This window comes from Gossypium hirsutum, chromosome D09 (assembly GCF_007990345.1).
Source record: "Gossypium hirsutum isolate 1008001.06 chromosome D09, Gossypium_hirsutum_v2.1, whole genome shotgun sequence".
Taxonomy (NCBI): Eukaryota; Viridiplantae; Streptophyta; class Magnoliopsida; order Malvales; family Malvaceae; genus Gossypium; species Gossypium hirsutum.
Genome location: NC_053445.1, coordinates 42,240,670 through 42,264,860, shown reverse-complemented (window position 1 = coordinate 42,264,860; position 24,191 = coordinate 42,240,670). Strand labels below are relative to the sequence as shown.

The 24,191-nt window shown below is 35.2% G+C and overlaps 3 protein-coding genes across 7 annotated transcripts; 1 reads left to right on the top strand and 2 right to left on the bottom strand.

Annotated features, from left to right (window-relative positions):
* Nucleotides 1-6,867: 6,867 nt before the first annotated feature.
* LOC107891261 (G patch domain-containing protein 11) lies at nucleotides 6,868-10,245 on the bottom strand. Of its 3 annotated transcripts, XR_001682167.2 has the most exons (5): nucleotides 10,049-10,245; nucleotides 9,079-9,615; nucleotides 7,465-7,530; nucleotides 7,160-7,334; nucleotides 6,868-6,969 (listed from the first exon to the last, which is right to left on the bottom strand). XR_001682167.2 is itself a non-coding variant. In XM_016815992.2 (4 exons), the coding sequence occupies exons 1-4, from the start codon at nucleotides 10,172-10,174 to the stop codon at nucleotides 7,275-7,277; spliced, it is 789 nt and encodes a 262-aa protein (XP_016671481.1). In that variant the 5' UTR covers nucleotides 10,175-10,245; the 3' UTR covers nucleotides 6,868-7,274. The 3 variants fall into 3 exon arrangements, 2 of the variants coding, with proteins under 2 accessions (XP_016671481.1, XP_016671482.1); XM_016815992.2 differs by having other exon boundaries at nucleotides 6,868-7,334; XM_016815993.2 differs by having other exon boundaries at nucleotides 6,868-7,334; nucleotides 9,935-10,157.
* Nucleotides 10,246-10,319: 74 nt separating this feature from the next.
* LOC107891262 (protein STRUBBELIG-RECEPTOR FAMILY 2) lies at nucleotides 10,320-16,232 on the top strand. 2 transcript variants are annotated; one of them, XM_041100722.1, is made up of 17 exons: nucleotides 10,320-10,472; nucleotides 10,782-10,899; nucleotides 11,530-11,662; nucleotides 11,746-11,814; nucleotides 11,899-11,964; nucleotides 12,082-12,153; nucleotides 12,249-12,320; nucleotides 12,709-12,780; nucleotides 12,883-12,948; nucleotides 13,030-13,095; nucleotides 13,180-13,508; nucleotides 13,613-13,887; nucleotides 14,023-14,288; nucleotides 14,614-14,761; nucleotides 15,247-15,386; nucleotides 15,464-15,620; nucleotides 15,834-16,232. In XM_041100722.1, the coding sequence occupies exons 2-17, from the start codon at nucleotides 10,806-10,808 to the stop codon at nucleotides 16,029-16,031; spliced, it is 2,223 nt and encodes a 740-aa protein (XP_040956656.1). In that variant the 5' UTR covers nucleotides 10,320-10,472; nucleotides 10,782-10,805; the 3' UTR covers nucleotides 16,032-16,232. The 2 variants fall into 2 exon arrangements, with proteins under 2 accessions (XP_040956656.1, XP_040956657.1); XM_041100723.1 differs by lacking the exon at nucleotides 10,320-10,472 and adding an exon at nucleotides 10,479-10,695.
* An 87-nt stretch (nucleotides 16,233-16,319) lies between these two features.
* Nucleotides 16,320-21,790, bottom strand: LOC107891263 (CDK5RAP3-like protein). 2 transcript variants are annotated; one of them, XM_041100724.1, is made up of 10 exons: nucleotides 21,615-21,790; nucleotides 21,355-21,489; nucleotides 19,551-19,645; nucleotides 19,310-19,404; nucleotides 19,063-19,198; nucleotides 18,820-18,969; nucleotides 18,141-18,692; nucleotides 17,618-17,826; nucleotides 16,776-16,914; nucleotides 16,320-16,668 (listed from the first exon to the last, which is right to left on the bottom strand). In XM_041100724.1, exons 1-10 carry the CDS (start codon nucleotides 21,673-21,675, stop codon nucleotides 16,519-16,521), a joined length of 1,722 nt encoding a protein of 573 aa, XP_040956658.1. In that variant the 5' UTR covers nucleotides 21,676-21,790; the 3' UTR covers nucleotides 16,320-16,518. The 2 variants fall into 2 exon arrangements, with proteins under 2 accessions (XP_040956658.1, XP_016671484.2); XM_016815995.2 differs by having other exon boundaries at nucleotides 16,776-16,908.
* Between the last annotated feature and the right edge of the window lie 2,401 nt (nucleotides 21,791-24,191).

Below are 24,191 nucleotides of genomic sequence, written 5' to 3'. Positions count from 1 at the left end.
CAAATCAACCAAAAATGGAGGTTCGAGTCTTGGGGTATATGAAATGATAACTACCCAAAGGATGTTCAGTGGCTCATCCAACAATGCCTCTATGGTGCATGTTGGAATATTTTCAAATATTTATAGTATCCCAATAACTATAAATGAATGAGTGTAATTAATCAAAAGATAAAACTTTTGGTCATTGGTCAAAAGTTATATCATTTGATTTTTTTAAAAAAGAATTATAACTATTCAAAAATATTATTTGAATAGTTACAAAATTAAATGAATAATTATTATTATTTATTTATTCATAAAGACACCTATTGAAAGATGTCTCTATGAAGAGACATGAAAATTCCTATAAATAGGAATGGGATTTCATTTGGAAATCAGATCAACAAATTCTAATATTATTTCTTCTCTTCCTTCATTTTCTAATATTATTAGATTATTCTATAAAGTATTGCTGCAGAAATCCTTTGTAGAAATTGAGTTTTTGTTATACATTACTCAATGCATAGTGGACTATTCTCGTCAGTGCAAAACGCAAATAGTCATTGGCTTCATTGTATCCTCGAGGTTAATTTGCTTGGAACTCGTTTGCACACTGAAGATAAGTGGGGGCGAATATAACCTTAAAGATAGTGGCTTGATACACGCCTTGGAGCCTGTCCTATTTCTTCTTTTTCTTTTCGAGTTCCGATCGTGTGTTCGAGTTTTTTTTCTTACCGGAGTTTTGTACTAACAATTTTAAGGTTATATTTCATGATGACTACCACAACACATGAAAGTGAAACACTAAGGGAGTTGGCTTCCAACTTTGTTAAACTTGATCGTTTTGATGGTGGCAATTTTCGACGATGGCAGAAAAAGATGCACTTTTTGTTATCAACTTTGAAGATTGCTTATGTTTTGGATACTCCAAGACCTGAAGAGAATGAAAATGAATCTGTTGCTGCAACCCGAGAAAGACAAAAATGGGACAATGCTGATTACATGTGCATGGGCCACATATTGAATGGTTTATCTGATGGTTTGTTCGACACCTACCAAAACGACGTCACCGCTAAAGAATTATGGGACAAATTGGAGGCAAGATACATGATCGAAGATGTTACAAGTAAGAAATTTCTTGTCAGTCGTTTCAATAATTATCAAATGGTTGATGGCCGTTCTGTTATGGAACAATTTCGTGATATTGAAAAGATGCTGAATCAATTTAAGCAATATGATATGAAAATGGATGAAATGATTGTGGTATCCTCCATAATAGACAAACTTCCTCCATCTTGGAAAGACTTTAAAAGAAGTCTAAAACATAAGAAAGAGGAAATATCTCTTGAGGCTTTGGCAAATCATCTTCGTATTGAAGAAGAGTATCGAAAACAAGATCAGAACCTAAATTCTGAAAATGCCAAAGTACATGTTACGGAGGAAGTACAGACTACTAAACCATTCAAGAGAAAGTTCAATCAGACTGATAGAGCACCTAAGTTCAAAAAGAAACAAAAGGGCTCATGCTATCATTGTGGAAAGCCAGGACATTTCAAGAATGAATGTCGATTTTTAAAGAAGAAATCATTTTCTAAGGCTGATAATAACGAAAAGTTCGTTGCAATGATATCTGAAATTAATATGGCACAAGATGATAATACATGGTGGATTGATACCGGAGCAACCAAACATGTGTGCAAAGACAAAAGCATGTTCACAAAGTTCACACAATGTGAAAATGACAATGTCTTGTACATGGGAAATTCTTCCACCGCAACAATTAAAGGCAAAGGGTCTGTTGAACTACAATTCACTTCTGGAAAGGTTTTAACCTTAAATGATGTATATTATGTACCAGAAGTTAGGAAAAATTTAGTGTCTGGAAGTCTGTTGAATAAGTTTGGTTTCAAACTTGTTTTTGAGGCAGATAAGTTTATTTTGTCTAAGGGAGGAATTTTTGTGGGAAAAGGGTATATGTATGAAAGCATGTTCAAACTCAATATTATTAATAAGAATAAAAATACTATTTCTGCTTATATGGTTGAATCATTTTGTTTGTGGCATTATAGATTAGGTCATTTGAATTATAGAAAATTGAATGACATATATAAATTAGATTTAATTCCTGTTTTTAATAATAATATTGAAAAATGCAATACCTGTATGTTGACTAAAATTACAAGAAATCCTTTCCCTAAGGTTAAAAGGAAAACAAAATTGCTTGATATGATACATAGTGATTTATGTGACTTGCATAATACTCCTACATTAGGTGGAAAGAAATATTTTGTTACTTTTATTGATGATTGTTCTAGATATTGTTATGTATATTTATTGCATTCAAAAGATGAAGCGCTTGATAAATTTAAAGTTTATAAATCTGAAGTTGAACTTCAGTGTGAATCATTTATCAAGTGCTTAAGATCGGATAGAGGTGGAGAATACTATAATCCAAGTTATTTTGAACTCACTGGAATTGTCCATCAAGTTTCAGCCCCTTACACACCACAACAAAATGGTGTAGCTGAAAGGAAAAATAGAGTCTTGATTGAAATGGTAAATTCAATGTTAACATATTCAGGTCTTGGATAGGGTTTTTGGGGAGAAGCTGTTCTAACAGCTTGTCATATATTGAATAGAGTTCCTAATAAGGAAACTAAAATAACCCCCTATGAACAATGGAAGAAAAGGAAACCAAACCTTAATTATTTAAAGGTTTGGGGTTGTAGAGCTATTGTAAAAGTTCCAACACCTAAACGTAAAAAGTTAGGTGAAAGAGGAATTGAATGCATATTTATAGGTTATGCACATAATAGCAAGGCATATAGGTTCATAGTAATTGAACCAAATGATTCAATTTCAATTAATACGGTTATTGAATCAAGAGATGCTATTTTTGATGAAAATAGATTTAATTCTGTATCAAGACAATTACAACCACAACAATTGATTCATTCTTCAAATGAGAATGAGATTCCATTGAAACAAATTGATAATAATGATGAATCTTGTCAAGAATTAAGAAGAAGTAAGAGGATTAAAAAGGTCAAAGATTTTGGACCAGATTTCATTATGTTTCTTGTAGAAGGAAAAGGTGAAAGTATATGCAATAAGATACCTTATTGTTATAATACCGAATCTGATCCTATTACATTTGAAGAAGCAGTGAAATCTCAAGACTCTGCTTTTTGGAAAGAAGCAATAAATGATGAAATGGATTCAATAATGGGAAATCAAACTTGGATCTTAGTTGATCTTCCACCAGGTTCCAAACCAATAGGTTGTAAATGGATCTTCAAAAAGAAAATGAAGGTCGATGGAACCATTGATAAATTTAAAGCAAGGTTGGTAGCAAAAGGTTTTACACAAAGACAAGGTATTGATTACTTTGATACCTATGCTCCAGTAGCAAGAATTACTACAATTAGACTATTAATATCACTTACCTCTATATATAATTTGGTTGTTCACCAAATGGATGTTAAAACTGCATTTTTAAATGGTGAATTGGAAGAGGAAGTGTACATGGAGCAACCGGAAGGATTTGTTGTTCCAGGACAAGAGCATAAGGTATGTAAGCTTGTTAAATCTTTATATGGGCTTAAACAAGCACCAAAACAATGGCACCAAAAGTTTGACAAGGTTGTTTTAGCTAATGGCTATAAAATAAATGAATCCGATAAGTGCATATATAGTAAATTTGATAATGGAAAGGGTGTTATAATTTGCTTATATGTAGATGACATGCTCATTTTTGGCACGGATTTGGAACAAATAGAAAACACAAAGAAATTCTTGTCAAACAACTTTGCTATGAAGGATATGGGTGTAGCAGATGTTATTCTTGGGATTAAAATAACCCGAGAAGAAAGCACTATAGCTTTATCACAATCACATTACATTGAAAATGTGCTTAAAAAGTTTGATCTTTTCAACTGTATACCAGCATCTACACCCATGAATCCTCAATTAAAATTAGTATCTAATGCTGGTAGGAAAATTGATCAATTGAAATATGCAAGTCTAATTGGTTGTCTTGTGTACATAATGACTTGTACAAGACCAGATATTGCATATGCTATTGGAAAATTGAGTAGATACACAAGTAATCCAAGTAGTTTGCATTGGCAAGCTTTAAATAGAGTACTTAGGTACTTAAAGAAAACTATTAACTATGGATTGTGTTATAATGGATATCCTCCAGTTTTAGAAGGGTATTCGGATGCTAGTTGGATTACAAGTTTGGAAGATCATGCATCTACTAGTGGGTGGATCTTCATTCTTGGTGGAGGAGTCATTTCTTGGGGTTCCAAGAAACAAACATGTATTACTGATTCCACCATGGCAGCAGAATTTATTGCATTAGCCGCTGCATCTAAAGAAGCAGAATGGTTAAGAAATTTGCTTTATGATGTACCTTTATGGCTTAAGCCAATTTCACCTATTTCTATCCGTTGTGATAGTGAGGCTACTCTAGCAAAGGCATATAGCCAAGTATATAATGGAAAGTCTAGACACATTGGATTAAGACATAGTTATGTCCGACAATTAATCTCTGATGGAGTGATCACTATTAATTATGTGAGGTCAAGTGAAAATTTGGCAGATCCTTTGACAAAAAGTCTTGCTAGAGATGCAGTAAAAAGGACCTCAAAAGGGATGGGACTCAAGCCTATTAATTAGAGTCACCCATGATGGAAACTCGACTCAACGCTTGGTATAACGTCAAGTCTTGAGTTCAATGAGACAAAGTACATCATTAGTATGTGACTGTTAGCACTATAAATAAATCCATCCTAAGATTAAAGTGCTAGGTACCCGTAATGATAAGGGAAGGATGAGTAATGTACTCTTAATGGACCCATAACATAAATATGTTAGAGTGTTATAATTACGGGAACACTTTTGATGGGATCTACCTATGTGAGTGGAAGTGTGGCCGCTTCTAGGAGCTTAAGGGCTTGGCTCTGACAGCACTCATGAAAAGATGACATAGACACATGGCTATAATAGTGCCCCTAGATACTATGCATTGACTGATGTTGAAATCATTGTGTGAGATGTGTTCAGTTAATCAAATGGAATAGTTGGTTCAAAGCTTAGTCTACCATACAATTTCGATTAACTTTAACATGTTTTCACTAAGTGAAGGTTCAATCGTAAGACACCTTTATTTATGCAAATTGATTTCCAAGAATATCAAAATCTAAATATTTTGAAAATGGGGGGAGATTGTTGGAATATTTTCAAATATTTATAGTATCCCAATAACTATAAATGAATGGGTGTAATTAATCAAAAGATAAAACTTTTGGTCATTGGTCAAAAGTTATATCATTTGATTTTTTAAAAAAGAATTATAACTATTCAAAAAATATTATTTGAATAGTTACAAAATTAAATGAATAATTATTATTATTTATTTATTCATAAAGACACCTATTGAAAGATGTCTCTATGAAGAGACATGAAAATTCCTATAAATAGGAATGGGATTTCATTTGGAAATCAGATCAACAAATTCTAATATTATTTCTTCTCTTCCTTCATTTTCTAATATTATTAGATTATTCTATAAAGTATTGCTGCAGAAATCCTTTGTAGAAATTGAGTTTTTGTTATACATTACTTAGTGCATAGTGGACTATTCTCGTCAGTGCAAAACGCAAATAGTCATTGGCTTCATTGTATCCTCGAGGTTAATTTGCTTGGAACTCGTTTGCACACTGAAGATAAGTGGGGGCGAATATAACCTTAAAGATAGTGGCTTGATACACGCCTTGGAGCCTGTCCTATTTCTTCTTTTTCTTTTCGAGTTCCGATCGTGTGTTCGAGTTTTTTTTTCTTACCGGAGTTTTGTACTAACAGTGCATTTGTGAATCCTTATTCAAGGCCAACAATGACTCTGGTAGCAGCTCTCAGGAGATGGCCCCTACCCTGGGTTTGGGTCAAATCTGGGATCCTATTAACACTCAATTCTTTGAGGGGCTTGAGTTGTCTCAGCAAAGCAGGAGGCAATATATGGAATTTGAGCAGTCCAATGCCTATGACACTTGCACGCAGCATATTCACTGATCGCCTTAGTTTCTATTTCCAGTGGATGTCATTGGCCAGTTCGCGTCCCCATTCTTATATCATGTATGACTTAAGGTATCTTAGGCATCTGCTTTTATGTTCAAGTGGGACTCGAGTTGAATAAACCCAAACTCTGAATCCTTTGGTTTTCCCTTTTGCCTAAAACAAATTATGCTCTTATATCCTCTTATTGCCCTTGCTGCTGCCTGATTCACTCAGGCATTGTAGTAAACAATCTGGACATTTTATTCATCTGACTTAAAAAAAATAATATTTACAAAAATAATCCTAGTTTAAAAAGATTCACCCAAATTATTTAAAATAAACAGTAAAATTGAATTATGAAAATTAGATAACCGGCACCACTATATTTTCTATTAAAAAAATAATTTTTCGGATTTTAAACACTAAATGATCTATGCCTATCTATTTTTTTTTCAAAAATAAATTTCTTTTAGGTGTTAGCACATTGATTATTTGGGTAAATATTTTTGAATCAATATATTTTTATAAATATTATTTTTTTGTCAGATCGGTAATATAGTCAAACAATGTATTTGTATTATGGTTTCGCCATTAATGCGTCTCTGTAAGTTCAGCTTTTTTTCATTGATCTTAAAAATAAATTTGTTAGCGTTGAATCAGATCATTTTTCTAATGGAGATTTTAGTGCTGATTTTGATTTACTTTCTGGCAAGGAATCACATCACCTGCCGCAAATGCTGGATGCTATTCAGTGGTTCTGAAAAATAATTTTCACCTTAATCTGAAAATTGCAACTCACCTTACATAATAAGGAAGAAAACAAATCTGTTAATTAATTTCCCAGTGATTCGGCTCTTGAATTCTTACAACTCATGGTGTGGTGGAAAACCATAGATTTCTTCATGTCTTCTACAATTCCATTCCTAGTCTCTATTCATTAAAGAAAATAAAGATTATCACCTAGTGCTGCAAATATATATATATATGTGTGTGTGTGTGTGTACATAAATACATATATATATTATCCTCTCTTTGTAGTCCCTGTTCAACTGATCCATCAGCACCCCAGCTCTTTGCTCATGTTGACTTTAAAAAGTGATTAGCAAAGCGCTGAAATTACCTGCTTCCACAAATCCCATTAGCAGCAACCTCAAACATCTGGGTGAAAGTGGAACGCCTTCACCGTACTCGGTTCAAACACAAATTTTTTGGACATCCTATAAGCAAACTCCACCCTAGTGGTCATCTTCATTTGTTCCAGGGCAGCTGGACAAAAGTGCTTCCATCGATTCATACTGAAACAAATGGAAGTTTAAAACATAAAACAACAAAAAATTCACAGTTTTCGATTATGGTTTTAACTTAAATTTCTAGTGCAATGCAAAGCTTTAAAGTGGTAAAAATGTTGAGAGGAATCCAACTTACTTGAAATCCACAGAAGGGGCAGTACTGATATTCATCTCTCAATTTCATCACTATATCTTGCAAATCCTGCAGATAAGATCCTCTTCCAGTTAAACAATCAGAAAAAAGACCATAAATTTCACAATAAAGAACATCTAAGGCTCTTAGTCAGATTCAGATGCAAAAGAACCATATGAGAGAATAAGTTAATGCCAAAAGTATTGTTAGCACAACTTTGCACTAGCATGCCTTCAACTAGTTAAAAGCTAAATGTACCACTAGCACAAGTTTGTGCTAGCCTACCTTCAACCTTCTGGCCAATCAACTGAATGAGAACAGACATCATAAGACTAGCTAGGTTTGTTGATCTTTTGTTCACAAACATCAACTTCTGGTCAGAACTCACCCACCCCATGAATATAAGTTCAATACCACCAAGAAAGCTAAGTTGACAAACTCTAACTTTTTGAACAGTTACTTAGCTATTGATATCTCAAATAGGAACACAGCTAAAGTTCTGGTAGCAACTGCTGTCCTTTCAGGAGGACAACAGTGCAAGAAGACTACAGTCCGACTGAAGACTTTGACCTCATTCCATTAGAACATACCTTTTCCTTGGAGCACATATTAAGGAAATGATGTAATATCATTCCTTAGCAAGAGCATGCATGCAGCTTAATACAACCATCCTCTCTATATTTTTGCTCAACAATACTTTATCTAACACCAAAACCCCAAGGACCACTAGCTCAGCTACTTTTAGGATTACAACGTGCACCCTAAAATGTTGAAACTTAAATGTAGTTATATGATCATAACTAATGAGGGATAAGGAATCAGATTCCCACAACTTAAATGCTTGATGTCCTTGGTGAAATCACACACTTATAACCACAACTGAATGCAACAATGACCAAGACCAAAGCAGCCCATGTTGACTGGGGATATTCTAATGCTGCAAGCTGATACTACCAGTGCAGCTACTTTTCAGACCTAAACCTTAGGCCTTCAAAAGCTTAAATTCAAGTTACTAGTTGTGACTTGAACACATAAATCGGTTTCACAGTCACACTTCTATCTACAACGTATCAGATTGTAGTAGTTTAGGTCTAAAATGTAGTTCAGCCACTTGTTTTTTGGTTGAATGAGATTATGATACATTATTAGACATGTATATCAGAGATGCATGTCTGTTTGAATTCATAAATAGTGTTTAAACTACTAAAAGAGAAAATCATTTCATGCATAAAAGCACTAGCTATAAATGCCGACTTAGTTTGCATGTTAACTAGCACAAAGCAGTCAAATAATTAAACCGACATAAAATCATCAACAAGATACTCAAACCAAATTATTCTTCAATCAGAACATTTTAATCTTTGTTATTCACAATCCACTTCAGTTGAAGTATTCTGTTGGTAAAGTATGAAATATGTGGACAGGGCAACTGGAAAATCTGCTAAAACTAGATAAATGCAACACAAGGAAATGAGGCAAATCTATACCAGTGTAGAACTGTATGTAACATAGGCATTAACAAAATATGTTAAGTTAGTCTAAAATAAGTTTGTACAAGAATATACTGTATTTATATGTGCGGATACTTGTATATAATATATATGTAACTTTACATACCTCTTCTGTTACCTCTTCTTCTTCCTCTTCATCCTGTCCCCCCTCCTCTTCCTCTTCATTCTTCTTTGGCACAACAACTTCTTTATTCTCTAGTTGATCAAGGGCTGCCTTTGCCTTCTTGTAGTTTACAACAACTCTCCTACTACGCCATTGTGACTTTTGCCATGAACCAAATTCTGCCATCAAAGCCTCCTCATTCTTCTTTTTTCTCTCGAACTCAATCTCCTCTCTCTTCCTCATCTCCTTAAGTGGGTCTTCCCGTCCAATTCCAGCACGTGACCTCCGAATGTCAAGCCCCACTGGCTCAACCCGACCAGAGCCCTCCTTTCCCAGTGCTGAGCCTGGGGTGTAACCCATTTGCTTTAACAACTTGAACCCAATGTTAGATTGTGGTATTGGAGCATCTATTTTTGCTAAGGTTTGCTGGTCCTCTTCTAACTGCTTTCTCTCTCTTTCAATTTTACGCTGTTCTTGCCAGTCCAACGTTTTGGACTTTTTCTTCGATGGTTGGGAACTCAAAGGATTGGAATTAGGAATCTGCAAGGAATTCTTATACTTTCAGTAAACCTATAGAATGTAGTAGTCGCCACAAATAGCAAGGGAAGAAAGGTATTTCAGATTTCATTTCTAAAAATACACAATGTGTGATTAGTTAGTGCTACATTAGCAAATATCAATACGATGAGAATAAAACTAAATACCCTTCTCCAAAATGCTAAAACTCTAACCTGTCAAACCCACAATTTATCAAAAAATTCCTAATACCCAGAAGAGAATAGGGTTTGTTCCAGTTCTTCCTTAACCCTGATAAGACTCCTTTTACTTAGGCCAAAAAAGAAAAGAAAGCCATACTTACATAAAATCTCATGAGAAGCAAGAACTAAAAGAAAAAACTGAATTCAGAAGCTTCATTTGCAAATTCTAAAAAGAGAAACAAATTGGGCATTTGAACGGGAAAAAAAAAAGCAACCTTTTTGAGAGTAAATTTAGAAGTGTTGGAAGGCTCAGGAGGAAGAAACTGAGACAAATCTCCCATATAATCTTCTTCGCCTTCGCCATTGCTTGGTTGAATTCTGGTTGATTCTTCTTCCGCCATTTTCACCTTTCAGAAAACAGAGAAGAAAGTTCGGAATAAAGGAGTTGACAGTTCCTGTCCGGTTTCTCGGCCCAAAAGTATGGGCTTTTTTGTTTTTAAGCCATCTTGAACTCGGACCGGGTAAAAGAATCGGTTATTTTCGGATCCGAAACGAACATGCTTCCTGACTGAAACAGCCTTAACGGCTTTTGCTAACGTGGATTCTCTTTGTATAAGCCCCGCCACTCCGCCTTGCCTCTCTGCGCTTTTCTTCAACTATGCCTCTTCCATCAATTTCAAGTCAAAAACACTCCTCAAAGTACAACTTTTCTCTCTTTTTTTGTTAATAATTTTATCTTTAAATTCTCTGCATTTCTTTTTCACGAAAACCGTAACCGAAAACTGGTATTACTCTGTTTGTTTTCCGAGAAAACCAAGGAAATTTCAAGAAACTTGCTTAACTTTCCGCCAAATCCAAAATCTCACAAGTCACAACCTTAGTCTGATTTGATCATCATTAAAGTTTCTTTCCTTTTATATCGGTTTGTTTTTTTTTTCTCGGAATCTGTTCTTTTCTTTGTGATCAGTACCTATCATTTTCCTCTCTTTTTTTCCTCTTCGTTTCCAGGAAAAGCTAAGATTCTTGACGAAAATGTATAAGGAGCTGCTGTGTTTTTATTTCATTGTGCTTGTTTCCTTGGCGACTTTGTTTTCAGAATCTAATGCTACTACGGATAAACTTGATGGTAATTTCGTTTCGATCTTTTTATTCCCTCTCAACTTTCTTAATGACTTCTTTTATATATTTTCTGTATGGTTTTATATGACTGTTTATCATCTTCTTACTGTCAAGTACTTCATTAGTTACTTAATTACCTTACTGGAAAAGAAAGATAAAGACTGGATCGAGATTTTGTTTTGCATTGGATTCTACTTTTAAATTTTACCTGAGGCCTAATTCTGGCGGGAAAATGTGGTTATCTGATGACTAAAATATCATGGAAAAATCCATTCAAAACCGATTGGTTAAAGTGATCATAACTTCTGCGCTGCATCATCGTCTTAATACTGTCGGGAGATAAAAAATACATCCAAAAAGGGGAAAAAAAAAAAGGTTTGCGCGTTTTCTTTCTCCTCAATACATTGAGAAAATAATTTGTTCATAATCGGATTAATCCATTTTGCCCCTTTCTTTTGCTAAGGATGTGATTGATTTACCGTGATTTTATGTACCACAAATTTTGTTGCTCATAAACCTTATGCCATTTGATCTCAAATTGTACGCGCTCTTTGCTTTAGTTATCGTGTTAGTGATAATCGTATACCGTTAACATTGCTAATCTGCGTTTCTTTTTATATATATTACCATTTTTCAGTCATAGCTTTAAATGGTTTGTTCAAGGCCCTAAACAACGCGTCCCAGCTAAAAGGGTGGAAACTTGACGGCGGGGATCCGTGTGGGGATGTCTGGACCGGAGTAGCATGTTCTGGGTCTTCCGTGACACATCTGTAATGCCGTTTAGCTTAAATAAATCATGCACTCTAATAATGTTGCTTTGTTTTTACTACCTAAATTCCACACCCTTTTGCAGGAGAGTTCCACAACTAAATCTTAGTGGGTATCTAGGCCAACTTGATAATCTCAATAACCTGAGGCATCTGTGAGTAACTTTTCTTTGTACTTCAGAAAATGTAAGGGAGCTCTACTCTGCATTAAACTCTTTGAGTTGGTTTTACTCTGTTAGGGATTTGAGCTCCAATTACATTGGAGGTGAAATTCCTTATGGCTTACCACCTAATGTCACTCATATGTAAGATGCCTGATCTCTATAAGTTAAATGAATTTTTTTATCTCATTTTGGACTTTATCCACCAAAATATTTTAATTCTTTTCTTCCCCTCTCCGCTGTTTCTTTTCATTAATGCAGAAATTTAGCGTGTAACAGCTTGATAAAAAATATACCCCACTCATTATCTTTCTTGACAAATCTAACGCATCTGTAAGCTGCTTTTACCCTAACTACCTAGTTAGCTGGCTTATTTTTGGTTCATTGGCGTACTTATATACATACACACACACTTATATTCGTTTCAGGAATCTAAGCCACAACTTTCTGTCTGGACCTATTGGCGATGTGTTTACTAGCTTACAAAGTCTGAAAACAATGTATGCTTTTCCACCTGTTGTTTTCTGTTTTGAAATGAATTTTGGAAGCGAATTGCCCACTAATAAATTGTATTTTGGAAAAAGGCAAACAACGAAGAATTCTGAATATTATTCAGGCTTCATGTTAGGTTTGTTGACAGAAACTGATTTGCATCTTTTTCCATGTTTCCCTTAAAGAATTGGAGACTTCACGTTTGAGTGAAACGAATATCTGAATTGACAATTGTCCAAGATGAAGTGAATCGTGACAGAAGACTCTGATGTTTTGTAACACTCTGATCCTGAATTGAAATATGCTTGCACCTGTCTAACGTCTTCTTATGTATTCCAACTTGTTACTAGTTTCGACACCTCCGTGGACTAAAATAGTCTTAACCTGTCATGTTAGGGATCTATCGAACAATAAGTTTACCGGAGACCTACCAAAATCTTTTGGATCACTGACTAATCTTACCGAACTGTGAGTTATATGCAGCTTAATCTAATTTTTTTACACGTTCCATGTTCTTTCAGCCATTGTATAGGCATGTTAATTTCATATGTTGCTTTGGTCTCCGCATAGGTTCTTGGAAAATAACAACTTCACTGGATCGGTGATATATTTGGCTGAGCTTCCATTAAATTACCTGTACGTTTATGAGGACAGGTTCCCCTACATTTTGCGTCTAATTATGATATTTTACTATTTACTCCTGCATGTATTTCTCAGGAACCTTGAAGGTAATCATTTTAGTGGCAGAATTCCACGGCAGTTTCAGTCGATTCCAAATTTATGGTGAGTGATGCAATATCAGTGGTGTTAGCTTGGACAAGCTAACAAATTAAACTATGAATATTTTCCTCTTTTACTTCTTAACAGGTTTTGGGGTAATAGATTTGACACAGCGGCCATGTACCCACCGTGGAATTTCCCTTTGGACAATGTTCCACATGAGCAAAATATTAGTAGTCCACCATCATCTCAGCAGAGTGCTATGGTGGACTACCCCTCCTCTGAAGCAAGTGAAACAAAGAAGAAAAAGGTAAGCCCCCTTAGAATATCTTATGTGGTTGTTGGTGTGGCTCTGGTGGCAGTCTGTGTAGCAGTAGTCTTTGCAATCCACATTAAGCGATCTAATGCAAAAAGACTTAGAAGCTTGGACAGCAGCAATAGCACGCTGCATTCTCATCCAATTAGTCCAAGTATAGGTGAGAGCTCTACTTTTTGACATTGTTAAGATCTGGGGAAATCAGTTGCACCTATCTCAATAGTTATAACTAAGCCTGCTTTCTTTTGTCCCATATGCGAATAGACTTGTCTACCGCTGCACAAACCGCAAGCCCACCATTCTTGGAAATCAGCAGTCCATTCAATCTGGTCCCAAGGCGAAATCCCCCTGTTCTTCTGACCAATACTGAGAAAACATCAAGAAGAAAAAGTTTCGCAGGAGAAAACAAATTTGCTATGAATTCAAAAGTGTATACAGTGGCGGAGCTTCAATTAGCTACGAACAGCTTTAGTGAAGAAAACCATCTTGGAGAGGGATCACTTGGTCCTGTTTACAAAGCTGAGTTTCCTAATGGCCAAGTAAGTCTAAAACTTGCTAAGGTTTTTCTATAATGTTCAAGTGACAATAAAATTCTATACAAGGTATTTACCCAAAAAAAAATTCTGTACAAGGTTTTATCATTGTTTGTCTATAATGTTCATTTTTTTTTCCAGTTTTTTGCTGTGAAAGTCATCAACATGGTATCTTTGTCTTTCGATGAAGAAGAGAAATTTATGGATGTCATTCAGATGGCCTCACAACTTAGGCACCCCAATATCGTAAGACTTATTGGGTACTGTGTAGAACATGGCCAACATCTTGTAGTATATGAATATGTGAGAAACTTGTCTCTTGACGATGCTTTGCACAGTGAAGTCTTCAAGCCACTGTCCTGGGGATTACGTCTTCGTATTGCTCTTGGTATTGCTCAGGCTTTGGAGTAAGTATTTCATATGGTTCTTGTAACAAGCATTTCTTTTCTTCAACCTCATTGGCTGCAAGATTTTTATTTATAGTACATGTATATTCACCGAGTACTCTATGAGATGAATTAATATCATTTAGTGCCTCTAAAAGTATTATCTACACAACAGAAATTGAGAGCCATAGGAGAATATTTACACGCTATATAGATAGGGTAATATTTACACGCTATACAGATAGGGTTATATGTGATCTGCTTATTTAAGGCTGCTTTGTATAATCCTACTATGATTTTTCCCTTCTGCTTTTTGATGGTTTCTATGATCTTATGACGCTTGCAGCTATTTGCATTCTACATTCTCGCCGCCAGCTTCTCATAGCAACATAAAAGCCGCCAACATCTTGCTAGATGACGAACTAATGCCTCACGTGTGTGACTGTGGCTTATCAATTCTAAGACCACTTACGAGCAATTCCGTGAAAACCAAGGTAAGAACTTCCAAGGAATAATTGGAAGGGGTTCATGGAAACTTTCACGGAATTTGGAATAATATCTACTCTTGCATTTGTTGATAAAGAACTTCACTCAATATGCTGAATGAATAATCGGAAGGAAGATGGTATCCAACTGTCCATAGGTGGTAAATGGTACCAATAGTAACATCAAACCATGCAATTGTCAGAAAATTTTACTATATTCTGTCCACTGAACATTTAGGTATTTAAGCATTTCCAATAATAAGGGTAAAATTTTTAGTAAGTAAGTTATTTTATTAACCAAAGCAAGAAATTAGAACAGCTATTTAGTTTTTTCTTTCCAATTCGTGTCTTTGATTTGTAATACTACTGGAGTTCGTAGCATTTCAAACAGAAATTATATGCATACATGGCATTTACTTTTTCCTCAAGTCCCTTGGAGAGTGCGAAAACTTACATTCGGCCACAAATCTCATTTAACACTGATGCAAAAACAGGCTTCTGAAATTGCCATCCGGAACACCGGTTACATTGCACCTGAACACGGACAACCAGGGAGTGATAACACAAAAAGTGATGTATACGCCTTTGGAGTGCTGCTTTTGGAGTTACTAACAGCAAGAAGACCCTGTGATAGGTGCTGTGTCTGATATCCTTGTTTTTACTTTCGTAGGCAACTCTTTGACACTTTCTTTTTTGGATGTTTCAACACAGTTCAAGACCTCGAGATGAACAATCTTTGGTGGAGTGGGCTTCGATCCGTCTTCATGATAACGAGTCTTTGCAACAGATGGTTGATCCTGGCATTAGAAGAACATTTCCTCCCAGGTTTCTCTCCGGTTATGCAGACATTGTGTCCTTATGCATTCAGGTATTGCAGAGAGATCATTTACATTCAAGTTTAGCAGTGAAGACTTAGGTTGTCCATCTCTATAACATAGAATCTGATATGATCTCTAGTAATATATTGATATGTCTGGTTAGGGTAAGGCTCAAATACATTTACACCTGTATGTATGTGTGCCATTTGTTCGCTCAATTACATTTATATGTATGGTTAAGTAGCTTTGAACTGAAAATGCAGCCTGAGAAAGAATTCCGACCACCCATGTCGGAAATCGTGGAATCTCTGACACGTCTATCACAAAAGATGGGCATGACAAAGAGCAATGCATCAATAGATGGAGCTGAAGTTGAACCACTCTTCGACAGATCTTTCAGGTCAACCCAAACATGCTTCGGTAGCTCTCCAGCCGCTAGCTTGTCTATTGATGGTACATAGCCAAGGTTGGTTCTTCATCACATCTTTGTTCATTGGCAAACAATATAATAAATCTTAGATCATATTTGAGGTGCTCATCCGGCATTTGTGCACCCCCTCCCCCTTCTTTTTCTTTTTGGGGGTGGGGTGCTCATACATACCAGTGTTAAATTTGATGGCTGGTAATGCATAGAATGACAACATTAAGCTCTGCTTTGCTCATCTATTTTATCTTTCCATATTCTTATTTACATTCTAAAATGGAATCCGTTAATCTGATTGTAAAATTTAAGAAAATGAGGCTTGATATTCTTAATGACTTAATTTATCTCGTTTGGTGAAATAGATTTTACAAACGAGATTATAAAAAGTAAATAAAATAAAAATGACAATTAGACCAGTCGATCATTATGAATACGCTCTTCCGGAATTAAAAGGATCAGTCAATGAGTACGAGTTTTTCCTAAATCAAACAGGCAAAGTTAACTGGTCTTCAAACTTCACTTCTCTAACTGTAAGTCAAATCATGCGCGCTAACACCGGTATTCAACAAGGCATTGATCTCTCCAATTATATGAACGGGTCTTCCATCAAATACCGATGAAAGGGTACTTTCACATAGTTTCTTCAGTTCCCTGGTTTTTGCAAGTGCAGCTTCCTGCAGTTTAATTATTCCCAAATTTGATTTATTACCTATCAATTTTAAAGCTTAATAGCACCATAAATCAACTACTATTCAACTTGACAATATGGTAGACAACTTACTTGCTTTGGCCATGAAGAAGATAGAGAATTCTGAAGCTCCATACGTTTGGCAGCCACATCCTTCAATCCTTCTTTTAACTTTGCTTCGTGATATTTCTTTTCCTCCAATGTACTAACCAGTCTGTCTAGGAATCTGAAACTTAAAACAACAAAGTTGGTTTGTTGTATATAATTATAGCTCACTATCAATATTTATCCCCAAAAAAGAAAACTTTCTAAAGCTGGAAATACGAAGCAATACACAAAAAGGTTGGCTAATGAGGGCAGAGATGTAGTTAAAGCAAAGACCTGAAGAGGGCAACCCAAATCTACATAACACTTTTGAGACGGAGACTGATAATAGGACAAAATGCTAAGGCATTTAAGAGAAACCTGAAAAGCATGATCATATCTCCAATAACTATCATTCTGCAAACTATTCTGTAATCTGATAATGTATCCTTGCGATGCTCGAACAAAACATAGCTGCCATTTTATGGCTTGATTGAAACCAGTAGTGGAATTGACATTAATCTGTACCAATCTATCAATTTACTACAACATTTTGCGATTTCCCTATCGTGAGATTGAAGATTAGTAATCTAAAACTTCTTCAAAGCAGAAAGGAATATCACTATTCACTAGCAACATTACTATTATCGCGTAATTGTTTCATAGGGACTAATCATCAATTTTCTGCAGAGGAATTCCAGTCAGTTCAGCTCATCAGCTCCAGTCATATTGCTTGTGAAACATACAAAGTCTGGATGCATATTTCTTTTAAAAGAGAATTTAAGGAAACAAAAGAGTAAAAATAAGAAAATAATCAACATATAGACGTAAACTTAGTTATCAAGTTGCACCTTTTAGAGTTGAGAATCATGATTAAATCCCGTGTTTTCCTATTTGTCAGCAGTGAAATCGCTAATGAAACATCAGATATAATTGTCTCGATGGCATCAGGTGTATGCTGCTGTAGCACCAAGGGAGCAACTGCTTGGACTCGATTTTGCAAGGACAGAGTATCTTCATTCCTCAACTCCACCAATCGCTGATTCAAAAATGCCTTCATCTGATAAAACAACATTAAACCAAACATAAAACTTCGAATGAGAAATAAGCTTTGATCTAAGGACACTAACAATTACACCATAATGACAAGTATGCACTAGATGAGTTTTCAATGTTGTTTTACTTCTCTTATTTTATTCATAGAGAAGGTAAAATGGCATTCCTAAACCAAAACTCATTACGCATCAATCCAAATTACATAGACTCGGCCATTACTGAACCCTTCTCTTCGAATGAGATATTAGCAAAAAAATAAAGGAATATTACAGCAATATGAGCCAATCAGGTAATCCTATAAGATTAATCAGCATATACCTCATATAAATCATCCAGAATCTTATTTCTGTATTCTGTCTCCAAAAGTTGGCTCCTTTCCTCCCTGGTTCCTCGGGTAAGAGGTAAGGAATCAGGAGCATATGTCTGATTTTCCAATTGTATATTTGGTAAGCTTACTTCATCAATCACATCAACTTGTGGTGTTTCAACACTTATGTCCCAGGATATATCTGACACAGAAATTTCAGGAGGGTTTTCTGTTTTATCTAATGGGGTTTTATCGGATTCAGCAACTTCATTTGGTGAAGAACTCTGCAAGATGTCACTGGCATTAACTATTTCATATGGGCCTAAACCACCACCACCATCATCTGTTTCTTCCAAAGTACCAATATCCCAATCTATTTGAGCATTGTCAACAGAGATATCCCAATCAATAGCATCTGCACTGACATCTATATCTCCCCTCCCAAGGTCTATGTCATTATGAGTATTTTCCAAATCAAGGGTCTCAGAAGCTGCAGACACACTCAAAGATGGAGGATTTTCACAAATATCTTTCAAGCTCAGCAAGACAGCAAGTGAAGATTTCTGCAAATCATTTTAGTGAGCAGCAACATTATATAACTCACAAAAGTCGACATACAAAGCAGACCAAAAGGAAAAGCTAAAAACAGCAACAAAGACAGGCATTCTCTGATTTTGATTATTGTCTTACATCGTTTTCTGTATGAGCATCTCTGACAAAATTAGAATAATACTCGATCCCCCGTGAAACAGAATCACCATTGATGACTTCTAGAATCCTGCTAAATGTACTTGGGAGCGAATTAGCAGTCTCTAAGAGTTCAAGCCTGACATTTTTCCCCTGTAATGTCAAATGACTGCCACTTTAACACATTGATAGCAAAAAAGAATATAAACCGGAGCAAGTTGCTACCATCAATATAAATATAAAAACCTGCAACCCAAGCTCTTGGCAAGCCTCAGCATATTTAGCAGCTGATAGAGCTGCACTTCTTTTTATATCAGCTTCCTTGCGTTCAAGTTCAGCCAGTTGTTGCTGAATCTTTTGCACCTGTTTTTTCTGAAATGGGCTTTACATTTTAAAGAAAACTTATCAACAAAGTGCATCAATCAATGGCAAAGCAATACTTGTGTGTTATTCATTCCAAAGAAGATTAAAACCAAACAAAACATGCACTCACATTTCATAGTTTACATTCTGAATAATTATTTGAGCAGCCTCGCCAAGGTATAGATGATCTTTCTCAAAAGAACGCACAATTGCTTCCCAAGATCCCTGCCAAAGGATTAATACAGATATTGCATTTATTACAAAGATCCAGTGGTTCACTCCATTGGTGTGCAAGCAAGTGTTTGAGTCTTTTAAGTAAATGCATGTGCACTGAGAGAGAGAGAAAGAAAGAGAGAGAGTTCTTGTCTTACAGCAGCACCTGATAGCCGACCAAATATGTTCCGGCTTTCTGGAGTCAACTTAAGAAGAATATCATATATTTTCTTGGCCTCTAAGTAACCAATCCCTGAAAGCAGTACGGTAGTTATCATATAACCAGGAAAACGGTAACCAATTCTGAAAACTCTAATAAAAAAGAAAAGCTCGTTAAAACAAATACAAGAAAATGCAGTCAAAGCAATAAAATCCAAACTATCTTTTGAGATACTTCATACCACACACTACATAATTATCTCAAGCAGAGAGAGAAACATAGAGAGATAACATGTGCCCAAAAAAAGGAATTTTATTTTATTAAAAAATAAATTCACTTATCAACTTATGATCAAAGGTTGTAACCAACAACACACTTCCTGCCACACATGATATATTGCACAGTCACATAAGAAAACGTGTTTGTCCATTTCATGTGCTGATCACTGTTCTCTGATTTGCTAATGGCCAGTATCCTCCTCTATCATCTACACAGTCTTCATTTGTCAGTTTCAAGTCCTTTAAAAAAAATCTAGTCCGATCACTGGTGTTGAAGACTGGGATTTCCAGAAAACAAAAATAAAGCGCAAATATGGTAGGTGACAATTCAGTGTTTGAAAAAGAGCAGCATGAATGGGGGTAATGGGTTTATTTAAAATTGTAAGAGAGTTTATCTTTCAAAAGGAAATGAGGCAGTTCCTGATGTAACTAGACTCCTGAAATCCCACTTGATAAATCCCCTTGGGTTGTGTTTGGGAACTTGGATTTCAATAATACTGAAAATTGTGGTAAAAATACATATGAATACAGTATTCATGATTATTTGACAAATTAATGAACATTTATATGCCTACTTAACAGTGAATTTGACATTCATGTTCCTATAGATTTTTGTGAATTTGAAATTCATGTTTCTATACCTTTCAAATATATAATCATATTGAATCTTAACTAATTTATGCATAATGTAAGCATTTCTTTCTCTCAATTTATATAGCAAATAAAACCCAGATCCGAAATTTCAAAATCAATACCAAACATAACATTAAATCATGAAGGTTGAGATTAGGGTAGTTCACATCAATGATTTGGTCCTTTTTTACCCCCCCCCCTCCTCCTCTTAATTGAAATAAAGCCACAATGGTTAAACTAATAATAGCTAGCCTATGTACTTTCCAATTCATCCATCTCCCGAATTCACTCCCAACAAAAATAGGAAAGAGTTTTCTACTCCACTCTCCTCAATTCTACACCCATTTACTCAAATTGTTTCACCTACAAACTTCCAACACATGTTAAGAGTGTGGTGGCACCAATGGCTAACTATAATGTTTGTGAAAGACTAATTCAAACAAAAATTGTCAATGTACAAGTACAATTGAAGGAGATTAAACCATGTAAGTGCTTGCAGAGTATTTAGCTCAGCAGTAGTAGGTAAACATATTCCCTACACTTAAGAGCGACTCCAAAACCCCCTTCCCTCCAAAATAGAGAACAAAAAAAACAATTAAAAGAATTACAACTATTTCTCAAAGTTGCAAAGCCAATCTTAGTTTCCTATCCACATAAATTTTAAAGTTTCACTTCAAAAGCAAAAAAGAACAGAACCCAAACAAAAAGGTGCAAAGCTATCGGAAACTTCCTCTCCTTATTCACAACCAACCAAAGAATTCATCAATTTTAATATCAATCGCATAAATGAAATTTGAATGAAACATAAATTGTAAGTACACGCAACCGTTTAGCGAAATATGTCAATTTAATTGATTGGCTAGAATAAAACTATTAAAAGAAATAACGAACATTCAGGGTCAAGGGTTTGAAAATAGGGATCAATATCCTTAGGCAACGCCGAGAACTCCTTCGATATCTTGGATCGTATCGCCGCCAATCTCTTTCTCCAATCAGACGGTATTCTCTTCCGATCTACCAACCATTCTTCAGTAAACGAAAACAGAAAAATCGTTAAATCAATTGTAGAGTGTAGTTTTCATCAAAGTTCTGAAAATAGAGAAAACCGAATATTTTTCGGGATTAACTGAGGTGATCGTTTAGCGCGTTACCTCCAAGACGAGAAAATGTGATGTCGATTGGGAGATTACGGATGTCCTCCGCTGTTTGCATTGGTTTTTTTCTCGGGAAAAATCTGCAATAGGAAAGTCGAAATTAACGGTTGAGTAAACGGGGTCTATGGGTTTTGAGGTGCCCTTTGATGTTGGTAATGAAATGACGACTGAAACTGAAAATAGTTGAGTTACAACTTTAAGCAAAATTGTTTAGGGTAAATTTCACAAGTAATCACCTAACTATTAGCCTTATTTTATTTTCATCACTTAGGTTCAAAAAATTCTATTTGATATTAAAATAAGGTAAGTTTTGTTTAATGCCTATGAACTTACTAAGCATTTTATATGTTTACCTTATTTGTTTTCCTTTTTCCTTGTAAATCATCACCTTACAGAACACGTCAAGTCGGATCTTACTAAAGCTCACACTATCCTATCACCAAATTGGTAGCTTTTTGGTCATTTTGAACTTAAGGTTGTGGCATGTACATATAGGATGTTTAGATGTGTTTCTAATGTACAGGGGTTGTGGTGAATTGAAAAGCTTGGTATGTTATGTTACTTATGGTAATTAAGTATATTATGGATAATTTGGCAATTATGATGCCTAGTTGAAATGGATTATCTTGATTTACATGTTTGAAATGTGTATGGCATATGAATTGGTATGAAATGAGGTAAGGATGGTAACATGCTTGAAAATGTGGCCAAATCTTTATAGTTGTTGATTATATTTAATGCTTATAAGCTTTAGATGTGCATATGTGTATATAAGTGTTTGAAATGGATGTGAATTGGTATGTTTTAAAGATCTTTAGCATAGGTAAACTTTGGTAATTGAATAGCTTGGTTTGTGTTTTGATTCATGGTATGAAATGTTAAGTTTACCTGGTGCATAAATAGTAATTGTCATAAGAAGATGTTAAATATGGATGTTAAGCTTGTTTAGTATCTTCTTAGCCTATTGATTTAAATGATTTTGGTACTTGATGCATAAATTGATAGGTTTGGTTGGAAAGTATAAAATAGGTACCAAATGGTTCATTTTTATCAAAAATAGGGGCCATGTTGCGACCTCGAATTTTAGACTTCGCGACGTTGCCATTAAAGTACGTGACATCGTGATGAGCTAAGACTTGTCATCGTGAAATGACATATTGAGATGGCCATGTTGTAACGAGCACTAGATGAAGTGGCGATATCGATTCGTACATTTTAAAAACTTTGCAATTTAGTTATATTTCATACTCGAGTTGGTAAAAGAAGTTTTGTAAGCTCAATTAAGGCTTGGATTTGTTTATTTAACATGAAATGAATGTGATTGTCAATGAATTGCATGTGTAAAAGATTAATTACTATGAATTTGACGGTAAATTGCTCCAGTAATGAATATAGCATTTTGAAGCTCAAACCGAGTGATCGAGTCAGGCAAAGGGTGTTATACCACTACTCTTACTTGTCCTCATTGTTACTGGTCTCAATCAGGATCCTCTTGATCCACACGAAAAGACTTTGGCACACTCACTTTGAACATCAGGTTAACCTTGGGTATTGTCTCTAACTCTGATTTGTAAGCCTCTCGGCTTACCCACTTCAAAACTCTGAAAGGACCCCTATGTTTTTGCCAAGCCAACGATAAATAAAAATGTAAAACACAAGATAAGTATTTGAGATGTACCTCGCTCATAACATTTACTCTGTCCGACTGTCTAGTTTGCACCATTACTTTTCCCATAAAAGTTTGATGCATTGGAAAATCAGGTTTAGAAAACGCAGCGTAAAATATGTTTTAGGGAAAACTAGAGTTTTAATTTTTTTTCCAAAAACAAGAACTTGTATTTGATATCTAAAATAATAAAAATTTAATCAAAATTATACATTTTCAATTCGTCTAAGATCAACGCTTCGACCAAGTAGTCTTCTTCACTATCCTCAAGCTCACGTCTACTAAGTGTGGGCTCGCTTCTAATCAGAAAATTTTTCATAAAAATTATCAGTGAGGTAATTTTGCAATTTCTCTAAACTCTGTAGTTAAGTTGTAAATATGAAAAATATCTCTAAAAATTTTTTAAAAGAATTTCTTCAAAGAATTTCTTCAAAGAATTTTCTCTCTACAAATTTCTCTTGAATTCAAGTATATGAAAAATAATGACATAAGGCTCACTTTATATAGAGAAAGTTTAGAGAGTTTAATTATAATTAAACTTAATCACTTTAATATTAAATTAATAGAATACTATCAAGATAAGTATTAAATATAAAATAATATTATTTTTGAAATAGTTAATTTGAAATTAAATTATTCGGTAAAGTCTCAGTAGGAGTGTAACTCTTCCACTACTCAATCACCAAAGAACCACCGGCGTCGACAATCCGTCGACCATCGAAATGTCGTCGTCATAATCACTGGCACCGCCATACCAAATGGTGTCATCACAGGCTCGACACCCTCATGACACCTCGAGCTGGTTCGATTCAGCCAGTGACAGCCCAATCGGTCTGGTCCACCCATCGGTTGGACAGTCGACCTGGTTTCACATGTCAAGCCCGATACAACCAACTTTGGGTCTCGGT

Coding starts and splice junctions, on each gene's coding strand:
- LOC107891261 (XM_016815992.2), bottom strand. CDS start 10,174: ATGGCGGAAGAAGAATCAACCAGAATTCAACCAAGCAATGGCGAAGGC. Junction 9,616..10,048: donor CTAAATTTACTCTCAAAAAG/GTTGCTTTTTTT, acceptor AATTCCTTGCAG/ATTCCTAATTCCAATCCTTT. Junction 7,531..9,078: donor AAGAAGAGGTAACAGAAGAG/GTATGTAAAGTT, acceptor TCTTATCTGCAG/GATTTGCAAGATATAGTGAT.
- LOC107891263 (XM_041100724.1), bottom strand. CDS start 21,675: ATGCAAACAGCGGAGGACATCCGTAATCTCCCAATCGACATCACATTT. Junction 19,646..21,354: donor TCAAACCCTTGACCCTGAAT/GTTCGTTATTTC, acceptor TACTGCTTTCAG/GGATTGGTTACTTAGAGGCC. Junction 18,693..18,819: donor ATGCTCATACAGAAAACGAT/GTAAGACAATAA, acceptor AATGATTTGCAG/AAATCTTCACTTGCTGTCTT.
- LOC107891262 (XM_041100722.1), top strand. CDS start 10,806: ATGTATAAGGAGCTGCTGTGTTTTTATTTCATTGTGCTTGTTTCCTTG. Junction 11,663..11,745: donor GGGTCTTCCGTGACACATCT/GTAATGCCGTTT, acceptor ACCCTTTTGCAG/GAGAGTTCCACAACTAAATC. Junction 15,621..15,833: donor TTGTGTCCTTATGCATTCAG/GTATTGCAGAGA, acceptor CTGAAAATGCAG/CCTGAGAAAGAATTCCGACC.